Here is an 18,923-nt window from a genome sequence, read left to right on the forward strand (position 1 = left end):
TTATATACAGCTTACCGAAGTGCTCTGTTCGTCGTCTCCATAGATAGAAGGAACTGACCGCTCAATCAGACCAAGTCTTTCGGCAAATCCTTCTTTATACTGGCGGAGGTTGTTGAAGCAGTCGTCCTTAAAGTGATTCGCACACAAAAATGACCTTACCCACAGATGTGGGTACATTTCTGTGAAAAATAAAACTCAACCAGGCACTTGGAAAAGGTTCTGATGCTGGGAGACGGTGTAACGAAGCTTGTGGGTTACTACATCCAACAACCGAACATTTCCACTTATCCTCTCGTAACTTCGGTTGGACCTCTTATCCCGTAATAGAGAATAGAAAAATCGAAACAGATTGCAAAATATGACCAAAACAGAATATAAAGATATCAACGGAGCACCTGAAGAGACTACTTTGAACTTTTCTGTACTTCTAAACACTCTAAATATACAACAACATGCATTTAAGGGCTAAAAAAGTGGATTTAGCATGATATGTCCCCTTTAAAAGCAGATAAGTGGAAGCTGATGTTCTTCAGCAGGTCAAAGAGCTTCACAATGTCCCTGGATTGTCTCCTGTTGATGGACAGGAGGTTGAGGTTGTTCACACTTACCAATACCTGGGCATATTGATCGATGACGCCCTCAATGTTAAAGCTCATGTTCTCTCGCTGGTGAAGAAGCTGAGGCTGAAGCTGGGTTTCTATTTCACAAACAAATTGTGTTTTTCTTTTAATGTACAAAAGCGTCTTGTTGCTGCAACTTCTTTACCTGTTTTAGATGATGGGGATCTTTGTATATGAAGGCCTCTGCTCAGTGCCTCCATATGGTGGATAGTGCTCACCATGCAGCCTGGAAGTTCACCACTGCAGGTAGAGCTGGGACTCACCACTGCTGGTAGAGCTGGGACTCACCACTGCTGGTAGAGCTGGGACTCACCACTGTCAGTGGTACTCCTGGGTTGCTTGGCCCGCTCTGGCGAGCCGTAGGCTCCTGCACTGCTACTCCTTTATTTATAAGGCGATTCTTGGTCTGCTTCCTGTTATCTATGTGTTTTTATCCTGCAGAGAAGTACCGGACAGTATTCTTTGTGTTCCCAGGACCTTTCTATACTCTCTGTCCCAAATGCTGCCACTGAATCTGGGAAAAGGGCTTTTGGGTGTTCTGCCCCTTCGGCCTGGAATCTGTTGCGGAACGACTTAAAGCTCAAGGAGCTGGAGTCCTTAAATGTTTTTAAATCTAAATCTAAGAGCCTGGGGCCCTGTGACCTTTATCCTTCTCTTGTGGGCTCCTCTTGCCTGGGGGGGATTCCTCTCTGCATTCTCCATCTGGTGCTTTCTGGGCGGGGGCGTGGCTCTCTGGGGTGGTTCTCTGGGGTCTCCCCGGGCCTGGGGGGCTGCCGTCTGCCGGGGTGACGATGTCCGGGCCCGATGGCCTCGGACCCCGGGGTGTCGCTACGGTTCTCCCACAACAGTTCCGGCCACACCCAGTGGACACACACACACACACACACACACACACACACACACACACACACACACACACACACACACACACACACACACACACACACACACACACACACACACACACTTCCACTCCTCACTAAAGGTGCTTCTGAAGTTGCTTGTTCTCTGTCATCATTTGTTCAAACTTTAAAAATCATGTTCCTCTTTTGTTGTTGCTTCTTTGTTCATTCATGTTCCTGCTTCATGTTCCTGTCTAGATAGAGCTGCTCAGGCTGGTTAATCTAAGAAATCATTTTACTGTCTAGATAGAGCTGCTCAGGCTGGTTAATCTAGAAAATCATGTTGCTGTGTAGATAGAGCTGCTCAGGCTGGTTGATTTAGAAAATCATGTTGCTGTCTAGATAGAGCTGCTCAGGCTGGTTGATTTAGAAAATCATGTTGCTGTCTAGATAGAGCTGCTCAGGCTGGTTGATCTAGAAAATCATGTTGCTGTCTAGATAGAGCTGCTCAGGCTGGTTAATCTAGAAAATCATTTTACTGTCTAGATAGAGCTGCTCAGGCTGGTTAATCTAGAAAATCATGTTACTGTCTAGATAGAGCTGCTCAGGCTGGTTAATCTAGAAAATCATGTTGCTGTGTAGATAGAGCTGCTCAGGCTGGTTGATCTAGAAAATCATGTTACTGTCTAGATAGAGCTGCTCAGGCTGGTTAATCCAGAAAATCATGTTACTGTCTAGATAGAGCTGCTCAGGCTGGTTAATCTAGAAAATCATGTTGCTGTCTAGATAGAGCTGCTCAGGCTGGTTGATCTAGAAAATCATGTTGCTGTCTAGATAGAGCTGCTCAGGCTGGTTAATCTAGAAAATCATTTTACTGTCTAGATAGAGCTGCTCAGGCTGGTTAATCTAGAAAATCATGTTACTGTCTAGATAGAGCTGCTCAGGCTGGTTAATCTAGAAAATCATGTTGCTGTGTAGATAGAGCTGCTCAGGCTGGTTGATCTAGAAAATCATGTTACTGTCTAGATAGAGCTGCTCAGGCTGGTTAATCCAGAAAATCATGTTACTGTCTAGATAGAGCTGCTCAGGCTGGTTAATCTAGAAAATCATGTTGCTGTCTAGATAGAGCTGCTCAGGCTGGTTGATCTAGAAAATCATGTTGCTGTCTAGATAGAGCTGCTCAGGCTGGTTAATCTAGAAAATCATTTTACTGTCTAGATAGAGCTGCTCAGGCTGGTTAATCTAGAAAATCATGTTACTGTCTAGATAGAGCTGCTCAGGCTGGTTAATCTAGAAAATCATCTTACTGTCTAGATAGAGCTGCTCAGGCTGGTTAATCTAGAAAATCATTTTACTGTCTAGATAGAGCTGCTCAGGCTGGTTAATCTAGAAAATCATGTTACTGTCTAGATAGAGCTGCTCAGGCTGGTTAATCTAGAAAATCATCTTACTGTCTAGATAGAGCTGCTCAGGCTGGTTTAATCTAATAACAGTTGGAAAGTATTTGGATCAGTGTGATAACTGCAAATAATATATGTAGTACTAACAAGGGTATTGTATGTTATCCCCCCCCGTCCAGCAGCCATACCAACTCCTAATAAAGCAGCAGCAGGAGGAGCCTCCAGGTCTCTTCCTGTTCAAGAACAAAAACTGCTCTGAGTCCAGAAGGTTCTAGATCACATCATATTGTTTGGTCAAGCTGCCCAACAGGACAAGGGGAAGAAAAAAATAAAGAAAAAAAAATTAAAGAAAAAATCTAAAATAAAAGACTTGGAACTCTATAAGATGTCGATGTTTGAGCTCAGCGGTCTGAACACCTGACACCTTTAATGACTCGCCGATGGCTCTATTTTAATCCACGGTGTTGTGCTTTTGTACTTTTGTGTCTCTTTGTGTTTTGGCTGCTGCCTGTCTTGGCCAGGTCTCCCTTGGAAAAGAGCTTTTTATTCTCAATGGGACCAAGGTGGTTAAATAAAGGTTTAAAGAAGAAAAAAAGAAAAAAACCATTTTGGTTTTCAGTGAACAGATTCAGACACAATGTCAAACAGTTAACATTTACACACACTGAACCTTCAAAAAGAATAGAAGTGCAATTTCAACATGATGGAGTGAAATGGGATAGGGTGAAAAATCTTTTACTTTGTGAATTGTGTTGCTTCCTTTCAGCATCAGGGTCTTCTTTTTTCATTCTGAAACACATTTTTGAACATTTGTGTCCCTGAAGCTTACATAACGAACAGCTGGACAAATACAATGGAAACACAGATACTTAGTTCGGGTTTTAGTATTTTTAAGGCACTGTTCTTGTTTGAAATACTTAGTTTTTTCCTCCTGCATTCCTTTCTGTTGGTGTAAGTACATATTTCCCATTAAGATTCTACTGTTGTCATCATGTAGTATTTCACAGTAAACAAATTCAACAGTAGAACTTCCTCATCCATCAACTAAAATATTACAAATGTATGAGCTTTATTCTTTAAGTCATGAATTACTGGAATATTCCAGGAGATCAGATGTTTCCTCAAAGTCCAGATCAAGGCCAACCTGGTGTTCGTGGTCACAATGTGGCTGTAGTGACATTAAGGTCCAATCAAAGTCAGTCTAACAGGGACTTCCACTGGAACCATAGACCTCCGTCCTCGAGAAGCTCACGCTGAAGGCTTGGTTGTGTCTTGGCTCGTGCTGGAGCTGCAGTTTGAGTTCCTCAGACAAGCTTTGAAGAAGACGGGATTCACTCCGTCTTCATCACTGATGGGTCACAAAGAGACGAAACACAACGTGAACATCAATAAACGACATTCACCGTCAGCTCAGCAACAGGCCTGCATCAAACACTGAGTTCATATAGTGAGAATACTTTAGAAATAACCTGTTAAAACCAGAATAAAATGTTCTGTCCATTAAAGAAATGAAACACAAAGAGAAACAAAGGATGTCAACAACAATGAAAGAAGAAAAAGAAAGTGAAAAGTGAGCTGGACTCAAACACAGCCACAATCACAACACAATCCTCAGGCAGGCTGATCCACAATGAGGGGGGGGGGGGGGGGGGGGGGGGGGCTGGGTCTGTTGCTGGAGCTCAGCTTATGTTGGATCAAATATTCTGCAGAAGCTTTGCAAGTAAGGATTTAAATCCTAAAATCAACCCTGAAACCTCTGAGCATCACTGGAAACACCTTCAGAACAGTCATGTCTTTTCTGCATCTGATTTAAATGTACAGATGAAAAGCTGTATTCTATATCATTCATGAGACAAACAATGTGCAGCAGGAGTTTAAATATAACACAGGCTATGATATTTGTATCTTTAAAGCCTGTTCCACATTAAAAGCCTCTTCTAGCCTCATTGAACCACAGCAACAGAAAAGTCCCATCTTTTAATCCAAGCTACTGTTTGCAGACACACTTCACCATGACTTTAACTTGTCACTAACATTTTCTGTCTGAACAACAGAAAGTCTCGCTCTTCCTGTTAAAGGGACGGTTTTCCTTTCCACTGTCACTTATTCGTGCTCATGTGGAACTGTTGGGTTTTTCTCTGTAAAGGTGCCTTAGAAGGACTGTGTTACATTTAGTAAATAACTGAAATAGAATCAAATGAAAACGAATCCGTTGCAGCTCTTGTCAGTGCCGCCAGTCCACTCTCAAAATGGATGCAAAGCGCTTTGTGCTCAGCTGCTCCGTGTCAGAACCGGGCTTCGGTTCGACCCACATGTGCGGGACGGACATTCTGGCGTATCAACAACATGTGTGCTTGAGCTTCCTGTAAACGTCTGACTTGCTTATCTCACCTGTGTATCACCAGCTGTGTGGAAGGCAGCCACCACTGGAGGGGAGCTGATCTGTGTATGCTGACTCCGTTAGTCGTGCTATCTTTCTTTTTTTACCTATAATTCATGGACTGCATTTATAATGCATCCAGTGTTTTGATGAAGGTATAAATATCTAATTGTATGTTTCCAAATCTACATTGAAGTTGAAGTCTGGCCTTGAAAGTAAGTTTGGGAGAACTTTTGTTGGCTAATACATTGGCTCTAAGGTGTGGCGTCCCCCAGGGCTCTGTCCTTGGCCCAGTTCTTTTCGCAGTGTTGATGATTCCTCTGGAGATGTTTTGCAGATGATCTTCAGATATTTCCCCTTATACAATAAAGTAATCTTCTTCTTCTGTCCAGGCCCTGATGGACTGAACAGAAGATGAACGGACTAAAAAAAGATCATTTAAAAAGCAGAAATTCTTTTGGGCCAATCAAACTGGTCTCATAGTGGGAACAGTGGGATTGGTTCATACTGCCAGTGGAACTTGTGTAATTTTACTTAATTCAACAACCCGCGGCTGCAAACAACTCGCTAATCTTTAACTGTGTTTTCAAAATTGACAAAAAGAAGACTGGCTATTTTCATCTAAAACCATCTACACCAATGAAACTAATTCTTTGAGAAGCTCTTCTGTACCTCTGTTATGTTCTCGCTAAATTACTATAACTCTCTGTACAGAAGAATAAAATGTCTTTAATCTGCAGACCTCCTCATCTTTTAAGTTTTCCTTTGTTTTCAGTTCAATAAAATTAAAGGATTATGAAAATCTTAAAATTCAAAGCACTTTCAAAATAAATCATGCCGCAGACAGGATGCTAGAAACACAAGATATCCTGAAGTGTGCCTGTCTTGACACAGAGAGCAGTACGAGTGAAGGAGTTGAGATTTGAACCTGAAACTGTGTCCCTCGATGTCCTGGATGGTGTCGGGCAGCGGCTTGTTGGCCGTCTCCGGCAGCAGCAGCGTGAGGGCAGCTCCCAGCAGGGGCAGGAGGCCGCACAGGATCATGGGAGCATGAGGACTGAGGAACCTCAGGAAGTGCATCATGGGAGCCAAGACGCCGCCCATACGTGCAAACATGGAGCCCAGACCAATCCCATTCTGCCTGAACATCAGAGAAGGAAACACACAACCCAGTTTCACTTTGTAAAAGTGATGTCATCTTCCCCAGCATGCACTGCAGTGCTGGTTTCCTGATGAACTGCTAAATGTTAGCAGCATCGTAACAGGCTCTTTACCTCAACTCTAATGGAGGGCAGCATCGCCGTCTCCATGGTAACCACCATGTTAGTGTGAGAGAATAAAACATGTCTGACCAGAGTCCGAGCTGGAAGAGGCTCTACGACTCCGTCCCCATCATACTTAAATAGTTTCCTGTCCACACGAGAAACGTGTCCACTCAACGCCATGAAAACTACTCAAAATGATGTAGTACATGTGACAGGCCTGTAGGTGGTGCTGTAACTCTGCCACAGAAATTCACCAAAACCAGAGAAAAAGACAGAGCATGCAAAAACGAAGAAATGGACAAAGCCAACATCTGGCCTTATTTAACCAATAGCATGAGGAGCTTCTGCAGCGCCGCCTGGAGCAGCTCCGCCACGGTGTTGTTGTGGAGTGACGTTGTGGAGAGGGTGGAGAGGCGGGGCCATGACATCACTGTTTACAGCTAAAGTTCGTCTTGTCCAGTCACAAGTCAATGCTTCTGGTTTTTTTTAATAAGCAGTTTTCAGGCTCCTAAAGCGCCGCGCCGTGTGGTTACATGAAACAAGCTGTTGATTGGACATGAAGAGCATTTTCACCACATCACAACATACAGAAGGAGCACAAAGCTCACAATCAGCCTCAAGATGAGGAGCAGAGCTATTCAGGTCAGCCAGACTTCACCTCAGTCCAGATCAAACTGCTGACAGACCAGAAGATCAGACTGTACATCAGACACTGTTAAAATGAACATCCGGTTCTGTGAGCCTGTTTCTCTTCATGAACACATGGACTATCAGTCAGCTTCAGGTGTGACGGGGAAAGGAATCTCGAGTGACGAGTGTTTAGGAATCATATTTCAAAAACAAAGTTCAGAACCTCCAGGCACAATGAAAACAGTGACAAGCTCTAAGAACAGCTTCAGAGACGTCATGAATCAGGGATTCTCACCTGATTACAGTCGGAAACAGCTCAGCTGAGTAGACATAGATAATGGACAGAGAAGCTGTGATCCCAAACTTCCCAACCATGGCCAGGGTGGTTCTGATCATCGACAGGTCTAAAAATGAAATAGAATTAAAAACAAACAAACAAATAAATAAATAAATAAATACGGAAAGCTGATGGTGGCTGGCCAATAGTGGTGATTGGCTTAAAGTCAGTTGTGGTTTGTTCTGGTGTTTTTACCAGGTGTTGAGGTGAAGACAACAAGCAGTGAGTCTCTGATTATTAACTCTGTCACTTCTCTTCTAATTCAGTTTGATTATTAACTCTGTCACTTCTCTTCTAATTCAGTTTGATTTAGTTTTTCCTAAACTCAGACTAACTGTTATTTCAAGTAAATCAGCCCAAAAGCTCTTTCCTATTCATAAAGAGACTAAACAGTCACCTGCTTGTGTTTGTTTAAAAGTATGTTAATCAAAGAGTTTTAATAAGTGTCTTTGTTCTCTAAACATTTAATTCACCATGTGTCCTCACCACTGGGGACGAAGATGGTGAGCAGGCAGGCGGAGCCGCCCACCAGCAGGAAGGCGAGCTGGGAGAACTTGCGGGAGCGGTTGAGTGTGAAGAGAGTGATGGTGCGAGCCGGCATCTCCACCAGACCGAAGATCATCTGGGTCAGGTAGATGTTCATCCCCACGTCCGAGATGTTGAGGGAGAGGCCGTAGTACACCAGGATGTTCACAAACCTGACACACACACACACACACACACACACACACACACACACACACACACACACACACACACACACACGCACGCACACACGCACACACGCACACACGCACACACACACACACACACACACACACACACACACACACACACACACACACACACACACACCCAGCAGGTTGTGAGGGATGGTGCTGTTAAACGTGGAGCATCGGCCCTGTTGGACCGGTCCAGGTGTGTCAGGCGTCATGGCGTGTTCTCAAGGTCAGTTCAGACCGTTTGGAAATATGAGTGATTTATTCTTTTAAAGAAAGGCACCAGAGTGTATCATTTGAACCAAATGAAAGATTGGGTTTTTTTTGCCTTTCATTTATTCAGAAGGGTCAAAAAGTTCGTGACAAAATAAATCATTGCCGACGCTGTGGACCGGTCTGGGCCAAAAATGCCAGGGCAGATTTTTTGCCCCAGTCCACCCTTGTAGTAGAGGTCATGTGACCCGTTGGCTTCCCTGACCTAACGTGTGTGAATGAATATAGTTTGTGTTACTTTCCAACATTAAAGCAGCAGTTCTCAGACTGTGGGAAAGCAACAAGCATCTCTTTGTCTCTCAGGACTCCTGAATCAGATTAATGGACACGGTCCTGTTCTGGTGTTCTGTCACATTCACACATCATGATTCTACCTATGGACACGCAGAGACGGGAATTAAATAACCTCGTGGTCTGAAGTTCATTCATTCTACAAGCTGAACCAAAGCTGCCGAACATCCTGGTTAAAGAACTGAACACTTCCTGTTTCAGTGGACCGGAACAGTGTGTGTGTGTGTGTGTGTGTGTGTGTGTGTGTGTGTGTGTGTGTGTGTGTGTGTGTGTGTGTGTGTGTGTGTGTGTGTGTGTGTGTGTGTGTGTGTGTGTGTGTGTATTGTCAGACTGGACCAAATCAGCAGACTTCCTCTTTAATGTTAATTTCAAATCTTTATTGATAAAATGATTCAGCATGTAAATCCTGATGGTTGGAGGCTTTGTTGACGTTCTGGCTTGATTCAGCTGTAAACATTCAGATGTTGATATTTTGGAGGTGTTTGTCTTTAGTTTTGAGCCACAGAACTTTTTCGAGACGCGTTAACTTGTTCAGCCTGATATGATCTTATATTAGAAGGACTGGAATTGAGACGTCTGCCGACACTCACCACAGATAAAAGACAATCAGGGACTGCCGCCTCATCTTCGGAGTCCGAACAAGGTCCACGATGGAGTATTTTGTCTTCACCTCACTTTTCTCTTCAGCTTTATAGACCTGCGGGGACAAAATGGGACAATAAGAGACATCACAGTGCAGGTTATCAATGACTGACTGGTTTTAAAGTTTTCATGTCTGAATGAATTCCAAACATTTATCATTCAACAGTTTAGTTTAATAAATGAATTTGTTTATTGAATTTGTTTAAGAAACTTCTGTGGAGGAAAATAGAAAAAAAGCATTTTAATTCAACACTTCTGCAGATGAAATCAAAGCGTGAAGAACAGTGGTGTGATCATAACCAGAGGAAAGACATGAGCAGCTGAGCTTTCTGGCACCGTCAGGTCGTCATGTTCTTTATATTAAAACATGCTGTGCTGCTGCAGCTCCTGATCAACCAGCCACAACATTCCTCAGCAACAAGCTGCCCCTAACCCTAACCCTGGTGCACTATGTGCAGATTGACTCTTTTGTTATACTCAGAATTAGAAATAGTTCTAATTTCAGATGAATGTTTTATTTTTTTTTCAATGAAAGGTTATTATTTGTCTGCTGTCTCCTGCTGGGTGGTGAAACTGTTTCTGCTGTTTGCAGATGTCGTCATCCCTGATGGGAGATTTTCCCTCATGCTGGGTGTGAGTTGGCCGGCGCTGCTGTAATTAACCACTTCCTTTAGAGGGCGCCAGCTTAAAAACAGACACACCTCAACAGACCTCTGTTCTGCTCAGAGGTCGGAGGTCGGCGCCTCACTTCTTCAGCAGGTGTCATCACTACAACCTCCCTTGGTGGCTGCTACTCCACTTTGCACCGAGCCAGTCCCAGAACAACGGCTTGATTCCGGCTGTTGCATCACTGTGCTTCCCTCCCCTTCCTTCCCCGTATGATTGGTTTGGAGATAATATGGTGCTGCCCTTGTCTTCTCAAAGTATTTTTCTTTATTATGCGTTTCCTTTTTGCATGTCAGTGTCTGTTGCTGCTGCAGCGTCAACCTTCTGCAGCGTCAACCTGCCGTCAACCTGCTGCAGCATCAACCTGCCGTCAACCTGCTGCAGCGTCAACCTGCCGTCAACCTGCTGCAGCGTCAACCTGCCGTCAACCTGCTGCAGCGTCAACCTGCCGTCAACCTGCTGCAGAGTCAACCTGCCGTCAACCTGCTGCAGAGTCAACCTGCTGCAGCATCAACCTGCCGTCAACCTGCTGCAGAGTCAACCTGCTGCAGCGTCAACCTGCCGTCAACCTGCTGCAGAGTCAACCTGCCGTCAACCTGCCGTCAACCTGCTGCAGAGTCAACCTGCTGCAGCATCAACCTACCGTCAACCTGCTGCAGAGTCAACCTGCTGCAGTGTCAACCTGCTGCAGCATCAACCTGCCGTCAACCTGCTGCAGTGTCAACCTGCCGTCAACCTGCTGCAGTGTCAACCTGCCGTCAACCTGCTGCAGAGTCAACCTGCCGTCAACCTGCTGCAGCGTCAACCTGCCGTCAACCTGCTGCAGAGTCAACCTGCCGTCAACCTGCTGCAGAGTCAACCTGCTGCAGCATCAACCTGCCGTCAACCTGCTGCAGAGTCAACCTGCTGCAGCGTCAACCTGCCGTCAACCTGCTGCAGAGTCAACCTGCCGTCAACCTGCCGTCAACCTGCTGCAGAGTCAACCTGCTGCAGCATCAACCTACCGTCAACCTGCTGCAGAGTCAACCTGCTGCAGTGTCAACCTGCTGCAGCATCAACCTGCCGTCAACCTGCTGCAGTGTCAACCTGCCGTCAACCTGCTGCAGTGTCAACCTGCCGTCAACCTGCTGCAGAGTCAACCTGCCGTCAACCTGCTGCAGAGTCAACCTGCCGTCAACCTGCCGTCAACCTGCTGCAGAGTCAACCTGCTGCAGCATCAACCTACCGTCAACCTGCTGCAGAGTCAACCTGCTGCAGTGTCAACCTGCTGCAGCATCAACCTGCCGTCAACCTGCTGCAGTGTCAACCTGCCGTCAACCTGCTGCAGAGTCAACCTGCTGCAGCATCAACCTGCCGTCAACCTGCTGCAGAGTCAACCTGCCGTCAACCTGCTGCAGCGTCAACCTGCCGTCAACCTGCTGCAGAGTCAACCTGCTGCAGCATCAACCTACCGTCAACCTGCTGCAGAGTCAACCTGCTGCAGTGTCAACCTGCTGCAGCATCAACCTGCCGTCAACCTGCTGCAGTGTCAACCTGCCGTCAACCTGCTGCAGCGTCAACCTGCCGTCAACCTGCTCCAGCGTCAACCTGCTCCAGCGTCAACCTGCTGCAGTGTCAACCTGCTCCAGAGTCAACCTGCTGCAGCGTCAACCTGCTGCAGCGTCAACCTGCTCCAGAGTCAACCTGCTGCAGCGTCAACCTGTTGCAGCGTCAACCTGTTGCAGTGTCAACCTGCTGCAGAGTCAACCTGCTGCAGAGTCAACCGGCTGCAGCGTCAATCTGCTGCAGAGTCAACCTGTTGCAGCGCCAACCTACATTCATAAACGCCGCTGCTTTTCTTCTCTTTAAAATACTGTGTCTGCAGCAAGATTGACTGACTGTGTGTTTCTGCTGTGCGGCGGCCTGGTCTTCTCCAGCCACTTCTTCCAACCTTCTGCTTCGAGCTGGCTGTGAGTGCATCGTTTTTATCTTTCTGAACTGCACACACTGGGGCGACTGGTTATTAGGGGCAGGAGGGCTCTGCGGGCTCGGGGGGGTCCTAGCGTCTATGCTGTGGGGCTGCGGCCTGGCCTGGGGAGTCCTGGCGGGTGTGTGGGGGGGGGGCTCTGCTCTGGGCTGGGGGGTGCGCCCGCTGGGGTGGGGTGGGGGTACTGGGCATCGGGCCCCGGCTGGGCTGTCGGCTGGGGGGGGTTGGGGGCGGGGCGTCCGGGCCCTGGGGGTGCGGGGCCTCCCCCTTTCCGGTGGGGGTGCCCGCTGCGGGGGTGGGTCCTCCCTTTGGCCCCCTCCCCCGGTGGGGAGGGTTGGCCCCTGCTGCCGCGCTCCGGGTCTGCCTCGCTCCCAGATTGGGGGGAGCGGGGGACGGGGGGGCTCCGGGTTCTGGATGGATGGTTGACTGAGAGTGACCTCCAGGGCCTGATATATGGGTGTGTGTGTGTGTGTGTGTGTGGGTTGTGGGGGTGGGGGTGTGTGTGTGGGGGTGCGCGAATGAGGGGGGGTGCCCTGGCCACTGGCCTCCGGCCGGGCTCGCACTGGGCCCTGCGGGTCTTGGACTCTGCTGTCTGGCCGTAGGGTGGGGTGGGGGCTCCCTGCCCAGGTCCCCTTACGGCGCCTTGTCGGGGGGGGGATGTTGGTTCCCCGGGTCCTAGGCCGGCCGCTCGGGGGTGGGGTGGGGCAGCGCAGGGGGTCCAGCTGGGCCAAGGTCCTAGCGACGGGGGGACCCCCTCCCTCAGAACCCTCCTTGCCTTACCTCACCTTATATTACGCCACAATAGGGAACAGTGGGGCGGTGCCTAGGTGGGGGGTCCGGGCTACTTAACTGCGGTCTGGGTCCTCCCCCGACTTTGCACCACCCACAATTTTAACCACACTTAGTCACGCAGGGTCTTGAGGGGGTAAGCCGCTTTCGGGGTTCTGCCGCTTGTCAGCGGTAGAACGCCCGGGCCCCGCTACCCCCCAATTTTAAACCGCACCATAGACACACACATTGCATCCACCTCTTCAAAACACAAAGACACAGCCTTACATACATCCAACACACATATAGGGCAGGGGAAGGGCGGGAGACGTGGCTCCCCCCAGCACCTCCCGCCGGGGTCCCGCCCCGGCCCGGGGGGAGTGCGGCTGGGATGCGGGGGGCGCGCTCCCTCGAGCGTGGTGCTCGTGGGGGGGCTGGGGTGCGGTGCTCCTTTCCCATTTGTTGTTGGATTGGTGGAGGTTGGGATATCGCGGTGGCCGGGTGGGGGCCCGGCCGGCGGCCTGGGGGGCGAGAGTCATCAATCCCCCCCCGCGTCTATGTCTGTATCTGTGGGAAGGTGGGGGGGATTTATCAATCAAGATCGGGGGGGAGGATCATGGGGCGGGTGGGATATGAGGCTCCTGGGGGTGTAGAGTTGACTGTCCTCCGGCCGGGGCCTGTACGGGCCTTCGCTTTCCTGGGTCTGGGGGCGGGGCTGGTCCGGGGCGCGGCGGCTGGGGCCGTCTCTGCCTTGCCGGGTTGGGGGGGGGGCGGTGGGTGGGCCGGCTCCCGGGGGTGTGGCGGGACTCGCCGCCGGGGTTGGGGGGGGCTCTCGGCCCGCTCGGCCCGGGGGCCCTGCTCCGGCCTTTTCTCGGCTTGGCGGCTTGGGTCGGGGCCTGGGGCCCTGTGACCTTTATCCTTCTCTTGTGGGCCCCTCTTGCCTGGGGGGGATTCCTCTCTGCATTCTCCGATGCTTTCTGGGTGGGGCCGTGGCTCTCTGGGGTGGTTCGCTGGGGTCTCCCCGGGCCTGGGGGGCTGCTACGGGTCCCCCCACAACAGTTCCGGTCACACCCAGTGGACAAGCCACACACACACACACACACACACACACACACACTTCCACTCCTCACTAAAGGTGCTTCTGAAGTTGCTTGTTCTCTGTCATCATTTGTTGAAACTTTAAAAATCATGTTCCTCTTTTGTTGTTGCTTCTTTGTTAATTCATGTTCCTGCTTCACGTTACTGTCTAGATAGAGCTGCTCAGGCTGGTTAATCTAAGAAATCATCTTACTGTCTAGATAGAGCTGCTCAGGCTGGTTAATCTAGAAAATCATCTTACTGTCTAGATAGAGCTGGTTAATCTAGAAAATCATCTTACTGTCTAGATAGAGCTGCTCAGGCTGGTTAATCTAGAAAATCATCTTACTGTCTAGATAGAGCTGCTCAGGCTGGTTTAATCCAAAAACAGTTGGAAAGTATTTGGATCAGTGTGATAACTGCAAATAATATATGTAGCACAACAAGGATATTGTATGTTCAACGTCTGTTGTCCGTCTGATCAACTGGTCACTGACTTTAAATGTCTTCTGTCATCTTTTGATTCAACTCAGACTGTGGCCGGATCAACCCACAATGCTGGGCATATGCTAGACCTCATTATTTCTCATGGTCTTGCTGTGTCACTTAGGGAAAAGATCTGAGATGGGAGTCTCAGATCATCGCCATATTATTTTTGAGGTTCTTGTTCTTGCTCTTCCGCCTGTTACCCGGCCTCCTGTTCCCACATCTCATTGTTGGATCATTACTTCATCAGCAGCTGCAGAGTTTGCTGCTTCTTTTATGGATTTGGATTTTTCTCCTTGTGCTGGAATTGTTCCCACTGAATGCACAGACAATGTTCTGTCATCTTTTTTTGTTCCACATGCTCTGAGATCCTGGATGGTATTGCTTGTTTTAGGTGCAGGTCCAACAAGTCCAGGTCTGATCCCTGGTTCAATGGCTCTACCCGGGTCCTCAGACAGCTGCAGACAGGCAGAGCGCCGCTGGAAGAAGAACCGGCTACATGTATCCCTGGAAATACTAATGGACAGTCTCAGTATCAGACGACTGTGAAAGAGACGGACTCCCAATAGCTGTCAGACATTATTTCCACCAATGGTCATAGCCCTTGTGTGTTATTCAGCACTATTAACTCTGTTGTGGGCCCTCTCACCAATCCTCTGTCTGATGCCTGTTTCCACTTGTGAGGACTTTTCTAGATTGTTTGTTAACAAAGAGGTATCTGGGAGATCATTGAGCAGCTGTAGTTTTAACCTGGACCGGTCTGCTGCTGCCCCACATTCTCCAGTGTTCCACCACTGGGAACCTGCATCTTTCAATCCTCCCTGATGTGGTTCAGCAGATGAGAACAAGGAGTTGCTCTCTGGACTTTTTTCTCACTGAATTGCTGAAAGACGTGTTTTCTACTGTTGGACCTTCTCTCTTGCTTTAGCTCAGATGTGTCCCCAGCTCTTTTAAACATGCTATTGTGGGACCTCGACTTAAAGAACATCTTGATGTGAGTGTGTTATCCAATTTTAGACCTGTTTCTAACTTGTATTTTATCTCAAAGGTCCTGGAGAAAAGGATTTAATGTAATTGCAATTGTTCTTGGAAAAAAACTCTGTACTGGAAACATTTCATTCTGGGTTCAGATCTAGACACTGAGTCCTCACTGCTGACCGTGCATAACGATGTCGCCCTGTCTGTTGATGCCAAATGTCCTGTTGTCTTCGTGCTGCTAGACTAAACAGCAGCGTTTGATACGGTGGATAATTCAATCCTGCGCAGCTGTATTTACCAGTGTCCCTAAACAGAACAGGCGCCCTTCAACCCTTCACTGACTGCATCACAGACATTAAGCTGTGGTTGGGGAAGAATGTCCTCCATTTATATGAGGACAAACCAGAGGACATCCTATTTTGGTGAAAATGTTCCTTTGTCCTCAAAACTAAAATTTATCTGTGAAGAACCTCAGAGTGATTTTAGAAAGCAGTTTTAAATTTGAGAAAGCAGATGGACAGCGTGGTCACAGCCTTGAAAGGACAATTCACGCTTTTATCAGCTCATGAATTGACTGTTGTAAAGCACTTTATGTCGGTGTCTCCCAGTCTGCTCTCAGTCGCCTCCAGTTGCTCCAAAATGCTGCAGGCCGTTTTCTAACAAACACGTCCAGACGTCAGCACATCAGCCCAGTCCTCTCTGCTCCCTTCACTGGCCCCCAGTTTCTTTTAGAATTGATTGTAAGATTTTACTCTGTTTTTAAAGCACTCTACCGCCTTGCCCCTCCTTATTTAGTGGAGCTCTTGACTGTCTGGCGTACTGAAAGGGTGCTAAGGTCCACAAATCAGCTGCTATTGGAAGTCCCTAGAGCCAGGTAGAAACCCTGGGGAGGTCGGGCTTTCTCAGTGGCTGCCCCCAGACTCTGGAATAAACTGCCCCTGAAATACAAACCTTAACTGACTTTGGCCTTTTCAAATCCAGACTCAAAACTTGGTGACTGTGTGTTGTAAAGGGTTATATAAATAAATGTTTAAAGATTAGTTATTGGTCTCCTTGCTGTTTCAGGTTGTCTTCTCCCGATGGTGCATTAGTGCAGCTCGCCCCTCTCTCACCATGCAGTGTCTATTACATTAGTGTAGCTCGCCCCTCTCTCACCATGCAGTGTGTATTGCATTAGTGTAGCTCGCCCCTCTCTCACCATGCAGTGTGTATTACATTAGTGTAGCTCGCCCCTCTCTCACCATGCAGTGTGTATTACATTAGTGTAGCTCGCCCCTCTCTCACCATGCAGTGTGTATTGCATTAGTGTAGCTCGCCCCTCTCTCACCATGCAGTGTGTATTACATTAGTGTAACTCGCCCGTCTCTCACCATGCAGTGTGTATTGCAGTAGTGTAGCTCGCCCCTCTCTCACCATGCAGTGTGTATTACATTAGTGTAGCTCGCCACTCTCTCACCATGCAGTGTGTATTACATTAGTGTAGCTCGCCCCTCTCTCACCATGCATTAGTGTAGGTCACCCCTCTCTCACCATGCAGTGTGTATTGCAGTAGTGTAGCTCGCCCCTCTCTCACCATGCAGTGTGTATTGCATTAGTGTAGCTCGCCCCTCTCTCACCATGCAGTGTGTATTGCATTAGTGTAGCTCGCCCCTCTCTCACCATGCAGTGTGTATTACATTAGTGTAGCTCGCCCCTCTCTCACCACGCAGTGTGTATTACATTAGTGTAGCTCACCCCTCTCTCACCACGCAGTGTGTATTACATTAGTGTAGCTCACCCATCTCTAACCATGCAGTGTGTATTACATTAGTGTAGCTCGCCCCTCTCTCACCATGCAGTGTGTATTGCAGTAGTGTAGCTCACCCATCTCTAACCATGCAGTGTGTATTGCATTAGTGTAGCTCGCCCCTCTCTCACCACGCAGTGTGTATTGCAGTAGTGTAGCTCGCCCCTCTCTCACCACGCAGTGTGTATTGCAGTAGTGTAGCTCGCCCCTCTCTCACCACGCAGTGTGTATTGCAGTAGTGTAGCTCACCCCTCTCTCACCATGCAGTGTGTATTGCAGTAGTGTAGCTCGCCCCTCTCTCACCATGCAGTGTGTATTGCATGCAGTAAAGTGTTGATGCTCAGGCTGTGGCATTGTTCATTCAGATCATGTGATTTTGATGCCTCGTGGGGTTTGAAGCCTGAAGCCCCGCCCACTAACAACGTCATTTAGAAGCTCAGAGCTGATTGGCTGCTGCTGATGTTGACACTGCTTCACAGAACCGGAGAGAAGCGTCACAAATACCAGCTTGTTAGCAGCTAAAGCTAACAAACACTTAAGAATCTAAATGAATTAGGTCGATTATTTACTACTACGAGTTTGAAACTGGTAAACTGATTGACCAACTCTCTCTAAGGATCTCACATGCTTGTGGTCGAGCAGTTCTGCTTTTGTCTTTGAAAGAGCATGACCTGGTTCAATTCCAATCATTTTCAGTTTTTTTTGTTTTTTTTAATTGAATTATTTTTTTGTGCTCGTGTATTAGAAGGAATGATTCCAATAAGTGTCTCATCACCCCTTTTTGGTTGATTCTGATTCATTTCATGGACTTCTGACTTGTTTTTCTGTTTGCCATCACCTGAAGGTTTATTCTGTTTTTAGTATTTGGTTAACTTTGTTTAGTTTTCAGGTTTCATTCTCCATTTGTCTTTAATGAAGCCTGTTTCAGGTGCTTTAAGCCGGGGGGCTCAGAGAAACTGCAGGTTTGTTGGAGTAAACTGAAGATACTGTACAAGAGCTCCAGAGAAACTGTGTGTGTCAGAGCTTCTTCTTTTCACCAGCTGAACATAAAGAGTGAATCAGTGATGATCCAGATGAAAACAGACCCATCTGAAGGCATTAGGTACAAGCAATGCTCACTTTGTTCGTTTCTTTTTTATTTCCAATAACTGCTGATTGACTGGGCCACACTTTGGTGTATTGGTTAGCATCGTTTCCTCAGAGCAAGACGTGTAGTTTGTATGATCTGCATGTGGCTGGGACCAGGAGGACACACGTACGGCCTGCAGGCCCACCAGGAGGTCACATGTACGGCCTGCAGGCCCACCAGGAGGTCACACGTACGGCCAGGAGGTCAAGCGTACGGCCAGCAGGCCCACCAGGAGGTCACACGTACGGCCAGGAGGTCAAGCGTACGGCCAGCAGGCCCACCAGGAGGTCACACGTACGGCCAGCAGGCCCACCAGGAGGTCAAGCGTATGGCCTGCAGGCCCACCAGGAGGTCAAACATACGGCCAGGAGGTCACACGTACGGCCTGCAGGCCCACCAGGAGGTCAAACGTACGGCCAGGAGGTCACACGTACGGCCTGCAGGCCCACCAGGAGGTCAAACGTACGGCCAGCAGGCCCACCAGGAGGTCACACGTACGGCCAGCAGGCCCACCAGGAGGTCAAGCGTACGGCCTGCAGGCCCACCAGGAGGTCAAACATACGGCCAGGAGGTCACACGTACGGCCTGCAGGCCCACCAGGAGGTCAAACGTACGGCCAGGAGGTCACACGTACGGCCTGCAGGCCCACCAGGAGGTCAAACGTACGG

General features: G+C 48.2%; 1 protein-coding gene across 8 annotated transcripts in view; it reads right to left on the minus strand.

Moving 5' to 3' along the window:
• Positions 1-3,133: 3,133 nt before the first annotated feature.
• LOC308126091 (organic cation transporter protein) overlaps positions 3,134-18,923 on the minus strand; it is a 30,522-nt gene continuing 14,732 nt past the window's right edge. For 4 of the 8 annotated variants that reach the window (XM_080490211.1, XM_080490209.1, XM_080490208.1 and 1 more), the window contains exons 7-10: positions 9,348-9,454; positions 7,961-8,172; positions 7,433-7,541; positions 3,140-4,210 (exon numbers count right to left, since the gene is read on the minus strand). In XM_080490211.1, the coding sequence (XP_080346337.1) occupies positions 4,111-4,210; positions 7,433-7,541; positions 7,961-8,172; positions 9,348-9,454 (528 nt within the window). In that variant the 3' untranslated portion in view covers positions 3,140-4,110. Of the gene's footprint in view, positions 4,211-6,170; positions 6,384-7,432; positions 7,542-7,960; positions 8,173-9,347; positions 9,455-18,923 lie in introns of all 8 variants that reach the window. The other 4 variants (XM_080490207.1, XM_080490205.1, XM_080490206.1 and 1 more) reach the window with 2 other exon arrangements.

This window comes from Lipophrys pholis (genome assembly GCF_963383615.2).
Source record: "Lipophrys pholis genome assembly, chromosome: 21".
Taxonomy (NCBI): domain Eukaryota; kingdom Metazoa; phylum Chordata; class Actinopteri; order Blenniiformes; family Blenniidae; genus Lipophrys; species Lipophrys pholis.